This window comes from Scyliorhinus torazame, chromosome 18, assembly GCF_047496885.1.
Source record: "Scyliorhinus torazame isolate Kashiwa2021f chromosome 18, sScyTor2.1, whole genome shotgun sequence".
NCBI lineage: Eukaryota > Metazoa > Chordata > Chondrichthyes > Carcharhiniformes > Scyliorhinidae > Scyliorhinus > Scyliorhinus torazame.
Window position 1 is genome coordinate 39351660 of NC_092724.1, and position 18684 is coordinate 39370343.

The 18684-nt window shown below is 48.4% G+C and overlaps 1 protein-coding gene across 1 annotated transcript in view; it reads right to left on the bottom strand.

The window, feature by feature from the left end:
- LOC140395143 (dedicator of cytokinesis protein 7-like) overlaps positions 1-18684 on the bottom strand; it is a 353436-nt gene that overhangs the window by 166500 nt on the left and 168252 nt on the right. Inside the window, exons 19-22 of the mRNA XM_072482618.1 lie at positions 14719-14920; positions 10996-11133; positions 9973-10139; positions 2872-2967 (exon numbers count right to left, since the gene is read on the bottom strand). Of these exons, the coding sequence (XP_072338719.1) occupies positions 2872-2967; positions 9973-10139; positions 10996-11133; positions 14719-14920 (603 nt within the window). The remainder of the gene's footprint in view (positions 1-2871; positions 2968-9972; positions 10140-10995; positions 11134-14718; positions 14921-18684) is intronic.

An 18684-nucleotide genomic window follows, 5' to 3' on the forward strand; every position in this document is an offset into this window, starting at 1 on the left:
GGGTCGGAGAATCTCACCCCAGGGGTCACAGTCTGTGGATACTGGGGTGGACCATTTAGGACAGAGATGGAGAGATATTTCTTCACCCAGAGAGTAGTCAGCCTGTGGAAGTAGTCGAGACTAAAACATTGCACGTTTTCAATAAGTAGTTAGATATAGCACTTAGGGTGAAGGGGATCAAAGGATATGGGGAGAATGCAGAATTAGGCTATCGAGTTGGATGATCATAATGAATGGCGGAGCAGGCTCAAAGGGCCGAATGGCCTCCTCCTATTCTATGTTCTATGCTGATGGACACACTGTGCAGTTCCTCTGAAGTAAACATCGGTCACACATCTGTGGTAACTGGGAAAAACGTTGCTGTTTCTCCCAGGAGACGGCTTCTGTGGTACCAGATGTTAACACACTGCAGCTTACAAACAATCAGATAAGAGAGTATGGTTTCCATGACAATATTGAGGCAAACTGATGTCAATAGCTTGTTCAAGAATTCATTTTCAGAATTTGGGGAGTGCTGTTTGAATTCACAGCGAAGAGTTCCAGCTGAGAGCACAATCCCTGTCCTCTGCAAGATGACACCATTTTGAGTCAATTTGGCCTGTGCCCATCCGATATTACTATCAGCACAAGCTATCAAATTCAATTGACCCAAGAATGCAAGAGTTTGGGAGAAGAGAATTCCAACTTTCATTACCCATTTTTAACCCGACACCAACCAGCCAGTTTCCATTTTGATTGTGGTGAGCTTCAGAGTAACTTATAAAAGCGACGCAGGTCCAAGTTGAGGCCCTTGCTCCTCAGAATTTGGGAACCATTTGAATTAAAATACTGTAGGCTGGGTTTCTCGGGACTTGGGAATTCTGGCAACGAAAGGATATCTCTCTTCCTAGTGTACTACCTTTATCCCTCCATCCCTGCAATCCCATCTTCCCTCCCTTCTCTCCCTCCCCTCTCGCGGCCACTCTACATGCCCAATACCCAGTCTCCTTCGATGATTGGATTCCATCTCCAGCACCCCCAGCTGCACTGTTCTACCCATTCTCTTTACCACCTAGCTATCAATCTGGGCAGATGGGAAACACAATTTAAAAATGTTAATCAGGTTGTTATAATTCCCAGTGGAGGTCATGGGATTGGAACTAGAAGGATTCCCCTGACCTCCGGGGGAACTTGCCCGGTAATGGCGCGGGGCTTCTCCTAACAGGTGTCGCCCCTCTAGTAAAAAAACCCTGACCTGGGGTGCAGGTCGGGGAAGTTTGTGGAGCCGTTCCCATCAAGAGGCTGGTTTAGCACAGGGCTAAAGAGCTAGCTTTTAAAGCAGACCAAGGCAGGCCAGCAGCGCGGGTTCAATTCCCGTACCAGCCTCCCCGAACAGGTGCCGGAATGTGGCGACTAGGGGCTTTTCACAGTAACTTCATTGAAGCTTACTTGTGACAATAAGCGATTTTCATTTTATTTTCATTTCAAACATCTTCATTGCTGCAAAGAATGTGAAATGGATAGCATGGAATGATCTAAGGATTTTTACATTCCCAAGAGTAGAGAAGAAGGGGATATTTAATAGAGGTGGTCAAAATTCTGAAAGTTTTTGAGTGGAGGTGTCCACTGACAGGAGGGTCACTAATTAGGGTTTAACGTAATTGGTTTCAAAAATAATAAGTGGGGGGAGACGAGTAGAATGTTTTTCACTCTGAGTTGTAATCTGGAATGCGATGCCTGAAAGGCTGGTGGAAGCAGATTTAAGTGAGACTAAATGGAATTGGATATCTGCTTAACAAGGTAAAAATTGCAGGTTTAGGGGGAAAGAGCGAAGGAGTGAAGCAAATTGGATAGCACTTTCAAAGTGCCGGTACAAGTACGATGGGCCAAATGGCCTCCCTTTGTGCTCCATTACCGTGCATCAGCACGGTAGCACAGTGGATAGCACTGTTGCTTCGCAGCTCCAGGGTCCCAGGTTCAAATCCCGGCTTGGGTCACTGTCTGTGCGGAGTCTGCACGTTCTCCCCGTGTCTGTGTGGGTTTCCTCCGGGTGCTCCGGTTAGGTAATTTGGACATTGTGAATTCTCCCTCTGTGTACCCGAACAGGCGCCGGAATGTGGTGACTGGGGGATTTTCAGAGTAACTTCATGAAATGAAATGAAAATCGCTTATTGTCACAAGTATGCTTCAATGAAGTTACTGTGAAAAGCCCCTAGTCGCCACATTCCGGCACCTGTTCGGGGAGGCTGGTACGGGAATTGAACCGTGCTGCTGGCCTGCTTGGTCTGCTTTAAAAGCCAGCGATATAGCCCAGTGTGCTAAACCAGTGTTGATGGAAGTCTACTTGTGGCAATAACGATTATTATTATTATGATGATGATTTTTATAAGTCCATGCCTTGAAAAATTACTTCTCACATTGATAGAGGTTTACAGCATTGAAAGAGCCCTTCATCCCATCATGTCTGTGCCAGCCTTCAAGCACCTATCTATTCTAATCCCATTTTCCAGCATTACGTCCATAATATGTATGCTCAAGTGCTCATCTAAATGGGTCGTAAATGCTGTGAGCATTCCCGCCTCCATCACTCTTTCAGGCAGTGAGTTTCAGATTTCCACCACCCTCTATGTGAAAGCGTTTTCTCAAATCCCTCCAAACCTCCTGCCCCTTACCTTAAACCCATGCTCCCCCGGTTATTGATCCCTCGACTAAGGGAAAATGTTCCTTCCTATCTACCCTATCTGTGCCCCTCATGATTTTGTAAACCTCAGTTACACATAGACAGAAACAGTTGCAAATTAACCTTCCAAATAAGTTAAAGCATTTTGGATAAGCCTCAAATAAAACTCCCCTGTAGGGTTGGCAGATTCTGTGTTAAAAGTAATAACTTACCAAGAGTTCAAGGAAGAACCATAGCTGCCTGTAAACTTTATCTCTCATTTCTCCGCTGGTGAACACAATGCAGTAGACCAGCTCTTCATGGAATAGCTGCAGAAAAGCCAATCATTGAAAATAATTAAACAAAGATGAAATTGGAAGTAAGGAACAGACAGATAATGTGTGTGTGTGTGTGTGTGTGAGAGAGAGAGAGAGATATGAAGAGGTGCATGAGGGGGGTAGAGAGAGTGAGAGAATAAAACAAAGAAAAACAGAAGGAGACACGCGCACAACTGAACATTCTAAGTTTCACAGAAAACTCCAGTTAGATCTTGAAGCACGATCAATAACTACTAAAAGGAGATTATAGTGCAACTGAAGGCTTTAATAAGCGAGAAGTATTCCCCAGCAGCTCAGGTACAGAATGAGGGCTGCTGGGATGGCACAAGTTCTTATACCCCACCTATCGGGGCAGAGCTACCATACTCTACAGCCAATGGTAAAACCCCTAGGTTTAACCAATGGTACTTCAGCCTCTCAGGTACCGTAATACCTGATAATACCACAGATCTGATTTCTGTCTGAGTTGCTATTGGACATGCAAGGTACAGGTGGATGTTATCATTAATCGGAAATACTCAGCGGAATTCTCCATAGATGGGATCCTCCGTTCCGCCGGCAGCGCAACCACGCCCGAGGGTTCCCCGGTGGTGTGGGGTGGCCCATTGGTCGCCTGCAGGAACAGAGAACCCCGCTGCCAGCAGGGGGGTGCGCACCATGCCGGAAAATGCGGAGACTCCCACCCACTCTCTTGAATCAATGAAATGGGTTGATACAGCCTCTTTTTTTTAAATATTTTTTATTCTCCTCCATTTACACATTTTCTCCCAAATTTACACCCAACAATAAACAATAGTCAGTAACGAATGTAATGTCAATCCCCAAGTCAATAACAATGATCCCATCCTCCCAACAAACCCCAAACATTAGCCCGCATGTTAACATAAACAAATGACAAAAAGGAATCAGGAATCACCCATAGTCACCATTAACGCATACAGTCCCCCTCCCCACAACCCTCCCAGCCCCCACCCTAATGCTCGATGTAATCCAATTCTCGAAGGTGCAAAATAAATAACGCCCATGAATTGTAGAACCCCTCCATCCTTCCCCTCAGTTCAAATTTGACCTTTTCAAGCATTAAGAGTCCAGCAGATCCCCCCGCCATGGCAGGGCACAGGGTGGAGAGGTTAATCTCCATCCCAACAGGATCCGCCTTTGGGCAATCAACGAGGCGAAGCCTACAACATCTGCCTCCGCACCCATTTCCAACCCCGGCTGGTCCAGCACCCCGAACATGGCCTCCCGAGGGCCCGGGTCCAGATTCATGTGCACCACATTAGAGATTACCCTAAACACCTCCTTCCAGTAATCCTCCAACTTTGGACAGGACCAAAACATATGAACGTGATTAGCGCCCCCCCCCCCCCCCCCGCAACATTCACACACATCTTCTACCCCCTCACAGAGCCGGCTCATCCTCGTAAGGTGTGCTCTATACCCCACCTTCAGCTGTATCAGCCCCAACCTCGCACACGAGGTGGAGGCGTGATACACCCTCTTTAATAGAATGTAGCAAGCTTTAACCTAGGGGGATTGGGACTGATAAAAATCTCAGCAACTCAGGCTGTGATTCTCCGTTCCCCACCAATGCGACCGGGAATCTTAACTGGGTGGAGCGTAGAGTATCCCCCAAAAACGATCCCATGCCAGCGTCTTCAGCGTACTACCCACCTCGCACCAGCGGAGGATATAAATCACTTATTTGAACCCATTTCCATTTGGTTGACCGGCTGGAAGCATGATTCCGCCCCCCCCCCCCCCCCCATTATGCACCCAACTCCCCATAGCGGGAAATCCTCCAGGCGGCTTCGGTTCAAGTTTGTGCAAGTGTGGCCCTGACGCAGTGGACCCCAAGGTATGTCAAGGGGATCAGTGCATAACTGAGGTGCCCCCCAAAGTCCATCGGAAGACATCCCTACCCCCACAACGCAAATCCTGCTTCCCCCGCTGACAAGTAGCGACATCCTCCCGCTCACCACGGGAATAAAGGGTCATCCGGTCAGCATGCATGCATGAGGGTGCTAAGTGCTTTGTGCTGAAAAAAAGAGGAAGTGAAAGCACTTAGCTCCTTTTGATGTGGTGAGGGGCTGTCAATCATAGCAAGAGTATTTGTAAACATTATGGTTAACTTCAAATCAGGATCATTAAGATGCATTCAAGTGTTAAGGGAAAGATAATTAAATGCCCTGAGCAGCTGGGTGTGGACCAATAAAACTGTCAATCACTGGCTAGCGCAAACTATTGCTCTGTGAAATTGAATATAAGATTTGCATTCAAAAGGCTGTCAAGGGATTTGAAGCCCTTTGAGTGTACTTGGCTTTCGTTGTAAAGCTGCTGCGTTAAACAATTTTGTCTGAGGCAGCAGATGTTACAGAAGGGAAAGTGAAAATGCAATGATTTTTCACTCTACTGCCTGGACTGCTCTTCAGCTTTCAGCCAGGGGTAACTGCTGGGGTCCCTGATGGGGCTCTCTGTTGGAGGGTCTGACGTGGGCGTCTCTGATGGCCAGGGCTGAGGGAGTCAGTGAGGGGGGGATTGGATCACCCTTATGCATGCATGATTTGGGGGGTGTGACCCATTATTCCCATAGTGGCGGAGGATGCCCCACTTGTCAGTGGGAGGCAAGATTTGCATTGTTGGGGGGGGGGGGGGTCCGCTACCAGGCCTCGGTATCGAGCCGCCCGATCAAATGGCAACCCAAAGGGCAGCACGGTGGCACCGTGGTTAGCACGGCTGCCTCACTGCACTGAGGACCCGGGTTCGATCCTGGGCCCAGGACACTGTCCGTGTGGAGTTTGCACATTCTCCCTATGTCAGCATATGTCTCACCCCCACAACCCAAAAAGATGTGCAGGGTAGGTGAATTGGCCAAGCTAAATTGCCCCTTAATTGGAAAAAAAATAATTGGGTACTCTAAATTTACAATACCCAGCCCAATACCAGGATTCCAACGAGTTCTGGCGAGCTCTCCCCCATGCATCAATTAGCAAGGTAAAGGGGAGAGAGTCCCATATCGGGCCTTGCTGCTAGCGTTAATGGAGACCAGTAGTGATTCTCCACTGGCGGGAGCACTTAAGCTCCAGAATGGAGAATCCGGGCCCCTGACTTTTACAAATAAGAGTACCGTTCCGAACTGGTGTTGTATACTTTAAAATGGAACATCAGTAAAACAGGGAAATAAGAACACTGGTCGAACTGTTTTTCCTTCTGGGATTTGATTTAAGCATTAAATGCGTTTGTCCTCCCTCCTCCTCACCCCCACCGCTCTTGATCGTTCCTTGGTGGATGGAGGAAAATGCTGGTTAGGCCGCACCTGTCTTTCAAAGCGATTTTATCCTGCATTTCTCCCTGTGAAGTGGGGGGAGATGATCAGTCGCAGGATATATACCAACTGCAGATAAAGGGGCAAGACCTCAGCCAAAGGCTATCTCCATGCTGCAGAACTGACGACAAAAGGTGCCTATGTGCAACATCAGGGGCGAAATTCTCCCCAAACGGCGAGATGTCCGCCGACTGGCGCCCAAAACGGCGCCAATCAGACGGGCATCGCGCCGCCCCAAAGGTGCGGAATGCTCCTCATCTTTGGGGGCCGAGCCCCAACATTGAGGGGCTAGGCCGACGCCGGAGGGATTTCCGCCCCGCCAGCTGGCGGAAACGGCCTTTGTTGCCCGCCAGCTGGCGCGGAAATGACATATCGGGGCGGCGCATGCGCGGGAGCGTCAGCGGCCGCTGACAGTTTCCCACGCATGCGCAGTGGAGGGAGTCTCTTCCGCCTCCGCCATGGTGGAGACCGTGGCGAAGGCGGAAGAGAAAGAGTGCCCCCATGGCACAGGCCCGCCCGCGGATCGGTGGGCCCCGATCGCGGGCCAGGCCACCGTGGGGGCACCCCCCGGGGCCAGATCGCCCCGCGCCCCCCCCAGGACCCCGGAGCCCGCCCACGCCGCCTTGTCCCGCTGGTAAGAAAGGTACTTTAATTTACGCCGGCGGGACAGGCAATTTATCGGCGGGACTTCGGCCCATCTGGGCCGGAGAATCGAGCGGGGGGGCCCGCCAACCGGCGCGGCGCGATTCCCGCTCCTGCCGAATCTCCGGTACCGGAGACTTCAGCAACCGGCGGGGGCGGGATTCACGGCAGCCCCCGTCGATTCTCCAACCCGGCGGGGGGTCGGAGAATGACGCCCCTGGTAACAACTTTGTCACTGACTACCTCCCTCATCAGCCCCCCCGGCCCCCCACCACCACCTAAGACTCCCATATATATGAACATAGGAGCAGGAAGATAACATTTCTCCCCTCTTATCTATTACCCCATTCAAAAAGATCTTGGCTGATCTATGAGCTAATTCGAAGTGTTTGTTAGGTGAATTGAACATTCTGAATTCTCCCCCAGTGTACCCGAACAGGCGCCGGAGTGTGGCGACTAGGCTAGGGAATTTCCGCTTGAACTTCATTGCACTGTTAATGTAAGCGTACCTGTGACACAAATAAAGATTATTATTATCATTAATTCCATCGAGATGCATTGCCACATAATCCTTAACACTTCTAGTTAATAAAATTCTGCCAATCTCAGATTTAAAATTAACAACTGACACAGCACTATCTGCTGTTTGTGTAAGAAGAGTGTTGCAAACCTCCACCACTATTTGCGAGTAACTTCACCCCAGAAAGGCCGGCCCCTAATCTTTAGACAATGCCCCCGAGTCCGAGATACCTCAACCAGCACAAATAGATTTCTATATTTTGAACGTTTTGATCAAAATCACCCCTTAATCTTCTAAATTCCGGGGAATACAACCCCACATTGTGTGATCTCTCTTTTTTGCTCAACCCTTAGAGTCCAGATATAATTTCAGTCATCTACACTGCGCTCCCGCTGAGGCCAATACATCCTTTCTTAGCACTGCTCCCAGTGCTCCAGGTGTTGTTTAACCAGAACTTTGTATAACTGAACCGTGAACCGTGTATTTTAGTCTCCTAAATATAAAGGCCAATATTTCAATAGCCATTTAAACTATTTTCCCAACCCATTTATGACATTTTAGTGATTTATGTACATGGACCCAAAATCTCTTTGGGCTACCGCAGTTTCGACCTTTTCACTATTTAGTAAGAGCCCTGTTTCCACCCTTCTTGTATCCAAAGTGAATGCCCTCACCCTGCCTACATTGATCTCCGCATGCAACAGTTTTTCCCATTCACTTTATGAATAACTCTTTAGTCACTTTAAGCTTCTATCGACACTGCTTTGCGTTATTGGTAAACTTGGATTTGTGACTTTCTATCGGTCATCTAAGTTGTTAATAACTACTGAAGAGTTGAGGTCCCAGCACAGATCTTTGTAGGGCCCCTTAGTCACATTCTGTCGGTAAGAGCACCTGCCCAACATATGTGCTTCTGTCTCCTGCTACTCAACCAATTTTCTAACCATCCAATACAATCTACACCCCCATGTGAGAATGATGAGATCAGAAATTATTTGAATATCACTCTCATTGTTTGAAGCTCCTTCAGAGTCCCTTCATTCTCACTGATTCTGCAACTGTGACAGGTGCTAAATAAACATTTGTGATGTATATAGGAATTTCAGATGTATTGTATTATATGCAGTTGGTATAGTAAGGGTTAAAAGCCTGGTTGACGGCTGCAATAATGTTTTTAAAAAAACAATTTGCAAGACAGCTAGGCTTTGTGGCTACAAGAGGTGCAATTAAAGCATCGTAAAAGTTGGGCCAATGGAGTTTTGTTTGTAGAAAGAGGGTTCTCTGGGGAGTTGATAATTAGAGACATGTGTTTAGCTTAGTAAGATGATGTAGTTAATGGGAAGAGCCAGGGGCTGAGGCAGTTTCTGGAGAAACAGTTGAGTTTGGATCTGTCTGTGAACAGATTGGTTTCTTCTCTCCAGTCAGTGAGTTAAAGATTTGCCTGTGTACAGATCAGAAGCAGTGTCTCAGGCTGGCAGTTTAAACAGTAAATTGAGACAGGCAAGAATCTGCAGCTAGTTCCTGAAGGATCTCTCTTTCTCAACGTTGTTTATCCAAGACACCTCTTTACAGCAAGTATTCCTGGGTTGGCTAACTGTATTTAAAAGTGAATTTTGACACGAGATGGGTGTTTTCTGAGTGGAAATAAGAATAGCAATTAATGGTTAACCAAAGAGAAAATGCTGGAAAATCTCAGCAGGTCTGGCAGCATCTGTAGGGAGAGAAAAGAGCTAATGTTTCGAGTCCAGATGAACCTTTGTCAAAGCTCATCTGGACTTGAAACGTTAGCTCTTTTCTCTCCCTACAGATGCTGCCAGACCTGCTGAGATTTTCCAGCATTTTCTCTTTGGTTTCAGATTCCAGCATCCGCAGTAGTTATTTTAACAATTAATGTTTATTGTGTCATTGTATTGATAAGCATTGTTTCACTGGTAATTGAAAGCTATTTGTATTTATAATGTTATAAGTTATTAACACTGTGTTAATAATAAAGTTTGTTTGAATATACCATATCCGTATTTGTGCGTGAAATCACTCACAGTATCCTTTCCTCACAGTCTTATAAATTATTGGGGTTTCTGTCCGGTATCCTAGCAATTGTTGGGGTATGGTCCAGGATCCTAATATGTAAAAGATGTATTATGTCTTTATAGGGATCTCAGTTTCTGAGGCTGTATCATGGGCTTAATCCAACTAAATTTGGAGGCCAAAGATGTGCAGGTTAGGTGGATTGGCCATGCTAAATTGCCCTTCGTGTCCAAAATTGTCCTTCGTGTTGGGTGGGGTTACTGGGTTATGGGGATATGGTGGAGATGTGGGTCTGGGTAGGGTGCTCTTTCCAAGAGCGGGTGCAGACTCGATGGGCCGAATAGCCTCCTTCTGTACTGTAAATTCTTTGATTCTATGAAATTTCAACAAGGAATAAAAAGGTTATTTCAAAGTAAAAACTGCATTTAATGCTTTTATACTTTTAAAATCAATTTGCTAAATGTATAAGTTTTGACCAGACCTTCGACTGTTTCAGAATGCCTTCTCTGTCTTTTGGCTCTGTGGATCTTGATGGTTGGATCGCAGGGTCACTGATGCTGCGCAGTCGTAGCCTACGTAACTCAGCGACAGCTTCTGGCTTGAGTGTGGCGTATTTCTCGGACTCTGTGGCTCTGGTCTCCTGGAGAACTAAGGACAAATGATAGGAAGACAGTGTGCCACCACGGACTGGACTGAGGCCATGCTCACTGATTCATGGCAGCAAAGCTGATAATTGGCATCAGTTTCAAAGTGGCCACCCCGTCACTTCCTACAAGAGTTACATTTCACCAGTAATATAGCTTCACATCTCGATTCCTTGACGAACATAAGTAACCAGAAGCAAACCGTCATTCCTGTCCTGACTGGGCAACACCGCGCAGGCTTAGAATCGTCAATGAAGGGGAATAGCTGCTCCAAAGAGTAGTGGAATTCTGGAATTTGCTCCCCCAGAAAGTCACTGAAGTTAGGCCAGTTGAAAACTTCAAAACTGAGATGGACAAATTGATGTTAGGCGAGGGCATTGGTACAGAACCTACAGCGGTTAATTGGAGTTAATATCTGCCATAATCTCACTGAATGGCAGAAGAGGCTTGAGGGGCTGAATGGCCCACTCCTACTCCAAGGGTTCCTTGTGGACAACCCTGAAATGGTGGTTGGGGGAGGTCAAGGGTTACCTAAAGGACAGGGCCAAGGTTAAAGGTGGAGGAGAGATAAACGGACAGACTTCCTGCAGATTCCTCCTAGTCGTGCATATTTTCTCTGACAGCCCCTCTGAATTAATGAGCTCAATAAAAAAATGCTTTATTTTCATTGTTAGACATTTTAAAGATACTAAATAATCTGAGTGATCTCAGGGAGTGTAGTTAGCCCCGTTATTCCAGGACCATAATAATTTGGCAAACCTGATTCACTTGAATTCACCATGCTGTTAACAAATATTTATTTATGTTGGAAGAGGCCCTGGCTATTTAATGGAAGAGTTTGTTGGTAACTATACTGATACCTGGCGTGCTGAATATGTAGTGAACATACGAAGCCAGATAATGGCTTCGGCCCAACAGGTCTTTCTTCATCTCCTCACCACAATGCAGCTGGTCCACAATTACTATCAGCACTTCAAAAATTTCCTTGGTGACAGGAGCTGTGAGGATAAAAAATAAAAATAACAGGAGTGTGGATAATTAGTTATGGTTAGATTATTGTTGCAGTCTTAAAGCATCAGCTGCACCAAGAGCAATGCTCACTCAGATGGGTTTTTATAATAATTGATGATGCTAACCATTATGGAGATTGAACTTTCAATTCTAGATTTATTCACTAAATTCCACCAGTTTCTGCGGTGGGATTTGAAGCCAGTTTAACACGAGAGCCTGGGCCTCTGGATTACTAACCCAGTGAACCACTACAGCACCATCTCTCCCAAATACAGCATCCAAGTGTAGAAGAACAGAGAGACCTTGGTGTTTAGGCTCATACTCTCTCGCGTTTAGAAGAATGAGGGGAGATCAGATGAGATATACAAGATGATAAAAGGTATGGATAAAGCAGACGTGGAACGAACGCTTCCTCTTGTGGGGCATTCTAGAATGAGAGGTCATAATCTTAGGATAAGAGGTAGCAAATGTAAAACGGAGTTGAGGAGAAACTACTTCTCCCAAAGGGTTGTGAATCTGTGGAATTCGCTACTTCAGAGTGCGGTTGATGCTGGGACAGTGAGTAAATTTGAGGAGTTAGGCAAGATTTTTAATTGGTAATGGGTTGATGGGTTATGGAGAATGGGCAGGATGGTGGAGTTAAGGCCAGGATGAGATCAGCCATGATCAAATGGCGGAGCAAACACGATGGGCCAAATGGCCTAATTCTGCTCCTATATGTTATGAACTTATGGTATCCATGGAGACAAATCCTTGAAGTAGATTCTCCGCCAGCGGGATGCTCCGTTCTGCCGGCATTGCACTCCCGCCCATGGGTTTTCCAGCAATGTGGGGTGCCTACAATGGGAAACCCCATTGGCCAGCAGCGGGAACATGGCATCCCGTGGCCAGCGATGGCACGCCACCGAGAAACATGCAGCTGGGGAGGCGGGGAATTCACCCCCTTAAAAGTTACAGGGCAATCTGACAAGGTGGTTGAAAAGCATATGGCATACTTGAGTTTATAGAATATAAAAGCAAAGAGTTTATGCGAGACAACTTTTAAACCACTCGTTAGGCACCATTAGTTGGGCAGCACGGTGGCACAGTGGTTAGCCCTGCTGCCTCAGGCACCGAGGTGCCAGGTTCGGTCACGGCTCTGGGTCACTGTCTGTGTGGAGTTTGCACATTCTCCCCGTGTTTGCGTGGGTTTCGCCCCCACAATCCAAAGATGTGCAGGGTAGGTGGATTGGTCAGGCTAAATTGCCCCTTAATTGGAAAAAATGAATTGGGTACTCTAAATTTATATTTAAAAAAAGAAAAGAAAGAAAGGCATCATTAGTTGAAATACTGCAGATAACTTGGGGCACCAAACCTGGATTTTCCAGGCCTTTCGGCCAGCAATATCTTCCGCTCCCACTGAAGCCCCCCACCCTCCCACGGTGGGCTCCCCGGTGGTAAAGACAGGCAAACCACACTGAACACCATGGACATTGGTGGGGCTAGAAACTTCCATCGGTGGGCAATGGCGAGCTGCCTCCGCTGCCGGAAAACACGCTGGGGGGGGGGGGTTACACAGAGGCGGTACCAAGAACGAGAAGGAAAGACTGAAATTTTCACGTTGTGTTTCTTGGAACGGAGGTGGTTAGAATGTGACCTAATAGAGATTTCCAATATGAGGGTAAATTTTGACAGAATTTCAGAGGAAAGCAAGGACCTCAGGTGAGTGGGTCAATAGCCCGAGGTCATTGATTTAAAATCACTGGTTTAAGATCCAGGGACGAGATGAGGAGAAATCTTTTCAATCACAGAGCTATCAGCAGCTGGAACATTCTGCCTGAAAAGATAGTGGAAGTTGATTCCAGAAACAATTTTGAAAGACAGTTGGGCTGTTTTGTTTGAGGATGAGTAAGTTACAGACGAAAAGCAGAGATCTAGGATTGAACACAGGCACAAGAAACCTCTGCATCAAGAGACTTATCCTCAGTGACTTCAACCTCCATCTCAACTCATCAAGCTCTCTCCTCCCTCGATATAAACTCCTCTACACACATTGACAGTCACATCCTTGTTCTCGTGTGGCCTCCCCACTCTCGTGTTCGTCACAGATAAGGCCTAAGGCCCTCTATCATCCTTTCCTTGCATCCCGCTCCACTCACGTCCCCCTTCCAGCCCTATTCAGCTAGGAAAAAAAACACTGCACCAAATCACTGACAACTGAATTTTCAAATTCCCTGCTATAGCCCTCATCCCAATTCCCTCAAGACCAAGAGACAATGGGCAGATAATATAACAGTCAACTGGTTGAACATTCATCCCCACGTCTGACAAGACCATGTAAAACACTATCGGGCCTTGCTCTCCTTTGGCAAAACTGCTCCCTACAGCAGGGCCATGATTTTACAACCCCTCCTGCCGGCGGGGTATTACAGTCCCGCCGAAGTAAATGGCAATTTAAATGGCCCGCTGCATCCACCGGGGAGGGGAGGGGGGTGGGAGGGGAGGGGGGTGGGGGGGGCACACCTTGGCAGAACTGTAAAATCTTGGCCCAGAATCACCCTGGACTGCAAAATGAATCCCCGATTTCTCTTCACCACTAAAAATGTCTTCTTAAAACATCCTTCCCTGCCTCCTCCACATGTCAAATGTCTAGTGAGTGTGAGACAGTCTGGCCGGCACGGCACCATTCCCACTCTCTCCTCATTTGCACAGATTTCTCCCAACACCCACCCCAGTGAAGACTCTATGGAAAGGGAGAGAGAGAGAGAAGGGGAAAAAGAGGAGTAAAATGAACGAGGAAGGAGGTGAAGGCGGGCGGAAAATAGCAGAGGAGCGGGATAAGAAGAAGGGAAGGACGGGAGTTCAGAAATACAGAAGCAGGATGGGAGAGAAGAGAAACTGGGGCCTGGATTTATCGCCCGTCGGGCGCATGCGCTCGGCGGCCCCGGATGTGGATGTGAAATGCATTCCCAGCCGCGGTCAGCCCCAGAATGCAATGTCACGCCGGTTGGTCAATTAGTGGCCGCCCAGCGTGAAACACTCTGTGAAAGGCTGAGCACTGCTGGGGAGGACGGAAGGAGGGCAGGCACTGATGGGAGGGTGCGGCAGGCTGGCATTTCTAATGTGCCCCCTCAGGGGGGCAGTCACTGCGGAGCTGCTCACCCATATAGTCTATTTCTATATCACGTTGAGTAATATCTGTTGTGTTCTGTGATGTAACCATTCTAATGATGTACACAGAACGTATAATTGTTTCACTATAAAAATGATTTATTAATAAACACGTGGAAAAGATAACTAAGGAACTACAATAAGGATGATGGTTACGAAATGAATTCAGTGAATTCTCCTGGTGTTACTCTAAGTGCGACTATCTTCTTGTACGTCTTACTACCAACTGGCAGATGTCTTGAGTCATGTGATAGATCTCTATCGCCACCAGCTGGTTGGAGGTCACATTGCTAAATATATACAGAACTGTGCACAGGCATTTCACCACAATGTCTCTGCACGGTAAAGCAGAGGAAGGCTGTGAGGAACGACAGTTAACTGAAGGCGCTAGTGTAATGCACGAATATTAGGGTTTACTGTACCTCCTTCTGCCCCCATGCCGGAGCTCAAGAGCAACAGTGGCAGCAGTTTGTCTAGCACCACGTTCAGGAATTGGACCAGCTCCTCTAACCGAACTAACTTGAGCATGGAGACAGCCTGGCTCAGCGCCTCAGCTTGATGGACTAAAGGACGGTGTTCATCCACAGCATCACACAGTGTGAAGAATTGCTCCAGATTCCTGTCCTGTTGCAATAAATAGAGTACAAATTAACTGACTATTGCTGATGCCCACAGAACATTCATAGGAAATAAAACAGCAAGCTTGTTCAATCATTAGAAATGCCAGCCTGCCACACCCTCCCTTCTCTCAGTGCCTGCCCTCCTTCCGCCCTCCCCGGCAGTGCTCAGCCTTTCACAGAATGTGTTTCACGCTGGACGGCCACTAATTGACCAACCGGCGTGACATTGTGTTCTGGGGCTGACCGCGGCTGGGAACGCACTTCACATCCACATCCGGGGCCGCCGAGCACATGCGCCCGACGGGCGGTAAATCCAGGCCCCAGTTTCTCTTCTCTACCATCCTGCTTCCTTATTTCTGAACTCCCGCCCTTCCCTTAAGCCTGTTCAATCATTCAATTCGATAATACCTGACCTGCATCTTAACTCTATATCCTTAATTGCCCTCACATCACAAAAATCTGCCAATCCCAGTTTAGGCATCTTTAATTAAACTCGTTTCAGAGTTCTAGATTTGCACTACATTGTGTGACTCCAGACCCTGTGGTACCGACAGGATAGGAATGGCCTCAGGCCCAAGAGCAAACCCATGATAAGTCTTCTCCAACTCTCCAGCTTTTTTTCGCACTAGGTGGTTAAAGATCAGGAGCATATGTCTGGGTGGCACCTCTGGTCGCTATACCCAATCTGGGACTTTTGTTTCTCGTCTTTCATGGGCTGTGGGCATTACAAGCAATGGCGGCAGTTGTTGTCTGTCCTGGATGCCCTTGAGGCAATTGCAGTGGGCCGCTACCTGGAACCACTACACTTCTGTCATGGTTTGAGACAACTGAGTGGCTTGCTCGGCCAGTTATTTTCAAACTCAGGGTCGCAACCTGCGGGTGGGCGGATGTCGGGAGGGTCACGGGGCCATCGATCGCAGCGTTCCCAATCGCGGGAGGAAGTGCCCAACGGCCGCGACCAGCTTTCAAAAATGCCAGCCGCAACTGGCATTCAGAATGCCGGCCGACTCACGAATGCGTGTCCCCTCAGCAGTTCACCAGCCTGGAACCCAGCGAGGCAGACCGCCCCCTCCTGACATTACCGCGCTGACCCAGGAGCAGATTCTTTTTGAAAATCGATGGAGTCTTCTCTCCAGAAGCAGCGACAAGGAGATGTTCATGCCCCGTACATTGACGTCACATGCTCTGGACATGAGATTCCTCCATTTTGTAGATGCCAGCAGTGCTGGTGTGAGCTTCAGGGCCTCTGGTGAATAACCCATTAAGAAGAAGCTGAAATCAGGAACAAAGCAGTTTAAAGAAGTTTTCTTGAGGTATGGGTTTATTAATTGTGCCAATGCAAATCAGGATGCAAAGCCCATGTGTGTTATATGCAGGGAAGTACTGGCAAATGAAAGATTAAAACTTTCAAAACTTCAAAGGGATTTGAAGAATAAGCATAGCCATTTCCTCCTGATTTCTTTATTTTTTTTAACGGGTGCAGTGAGAACTTATATCATCAGCTTGCAGAAATGTAACATTGAATGACAAAGTAAGTGAGATTGTGAGAGCCAAGCTGGCTCAGCAGTCACATTAAAGGTAAGCGAAAATGGTGGATCAAGAGGTTCGGGCAGCGAGGGTTGCGAAGTTCGGGCGGCGTGGGTCACAAAGGATAGCTGGTGTGGGTCGTGAAGGATGGCCGGCGGGGGTCACGAAAGATGGCCGTCATGGGTCATGAAGGATGGCCGGTTGGTCAAAATGGATCCCACGCAAAAAATGATTGAGAAACACTTTGCTAAACCATTTCAGAGGGTAGTTAAGAGTCAACCACATTGCATGGATCTGGAGTCATGTGTAACTAGACGAGGTGAGGACAATATTAATGAACCAGGTGTAAATGTCACCATTACTGAGACTAGCTTTCAATTCCATACTTTTATTTATTCACTGAATGTATTAATTAATTGAACCCTTGTCCTCAGAGCACAAGCCTAAACCTCTGGATTACTAGTACAGTGACATTATCCACCACGTCACTGTCTCCCCATACTGCAGCATATACTCTAGGCCAGGGTTTTTCAAAGTGTGGGTCGCGACCCACGGGTGGGTTGCGGACGGGTGTCGGGAGGGTCGCTGAGCGATCAATCGCAGCTTACCCGCAGTGATCCCGATCTGATCCCGGGAGAAGCGCCCAATGTCCGCTACCAGCATATTTATTAAAATAGCTTGAGCCGCACTGTTCAAGACAGGATCGGTCTTCAGTCTCATCACTCTCCTGTTCCTGAGCAGAGGTGCACTAACAAACCTTCACACCGTGAGGCAATTACTGTTCTTTTACATGCTGAATTCAGAAGGTGACTCGTGATGGAGTTTCAATTCAGCATGTACCAGAGCAGGACAGTTTCCTGGCATCGCTAAAGCAAGGGACAGATGGTCCTCCGTACTGTGCAGCATGTTGTCAATGTCAGACACCTGACAAAGTTCTGCAGCATCAGGTAGAGTTAGCCAATGGGACTCTGGAAGAATCAAAAGCTTAAGCAAGTGTTATTAAAAGGACTAAAGCTATCTGTCATTTTATGCCGGAGGCAACTCACGTTGAGGGTAGCACAACTGAAGAGCATGGCCCAGACTCTGCAACAGATGATGGAGAAGAAAGTTTCTATGATGCCCCAGAAGGTCACGCACAGGAATGTCGGTCACAGGGGAACAGCCTACTTCCCGATAGCGATGAGAGGTCACAGTCACCGCAGGTTTGTCAGGAGGTGGAGTTGGAATATTACTCAGCAGATCCTGGAGTCAGCAGCATCTCATGAGCGAACAGGACACAGTTAATGCGATCCGTGTAGATGCAGAATCAAGCCAGACTCTGAACAAGGATGTTAGAATCTGGGGCGAAATTCTCCGTTATCGGCGGAAAGTCCCCATATCCCCCCTCCCCCATATCCCCCCTCCCCCATATCCTCCCCATATCCCCCATATCCCCCTTCCCCCATATCCCCCCTCCCCCATATCCCCCCTCCCCATATCCCCCCTCCCCCATATCCCCCCTCCCATATCACCCCCTCCCCATATCCCCCCTCCCCCATATCCCCCCTCCATATCCCCCATATCCCCCCCTCCCCCATATCCCCCTCCCCATATCCCCCCTCCCCATATCCCCCCTCCCCCATATCCCCCCCTCCCCCATATCCCCCCTCCCCATATCCCCCCTCCCCCGTATCCCCCTATATCCCCCTCCCCCGTATCACCTGATCACTGCCTGATGTCTAACCATGCATGCTTCATTGTGTATCGCAGGACCAAACGTCCAGGCACCCATCCCCGCAGATGCAGACCGCCCGCAGGGTGCCCCTCGGAGACCACAGGAGACGGAGAGACCCGCACCCTCCAGCATGCGACGCCCGCAGGATGCCCCTCGGAGACCACAGGAGACGGAGAGACCCGCACCCTCCAGCATGCGACGCCCGCAGGATGCCCCTCGGAGACCACGGGAGACGGAGAGACCCGCACCCTCCAGCATGCGACGCCCGCAGGATGCCCCTCGGAGACCACGGGAGACGGAGAGATCCGCACCCTCCAGCATGCGACGCCCGCAGGATGCCCCTCGGAGACCACGGGAGACGGAGAGACCCAGACCCTCCAGCATGCGACGCCCGCAGGATGCCCCTCGCACACCACGGGAGACGGAGAGACCTGGAGCAACAGGGAGACGACACCCCCGTCACGTGCGGGAGCGACCACCCAGCGACGAGGGGGGCAGCCACAGGCCCCCGTCACATCCGAGCCAGG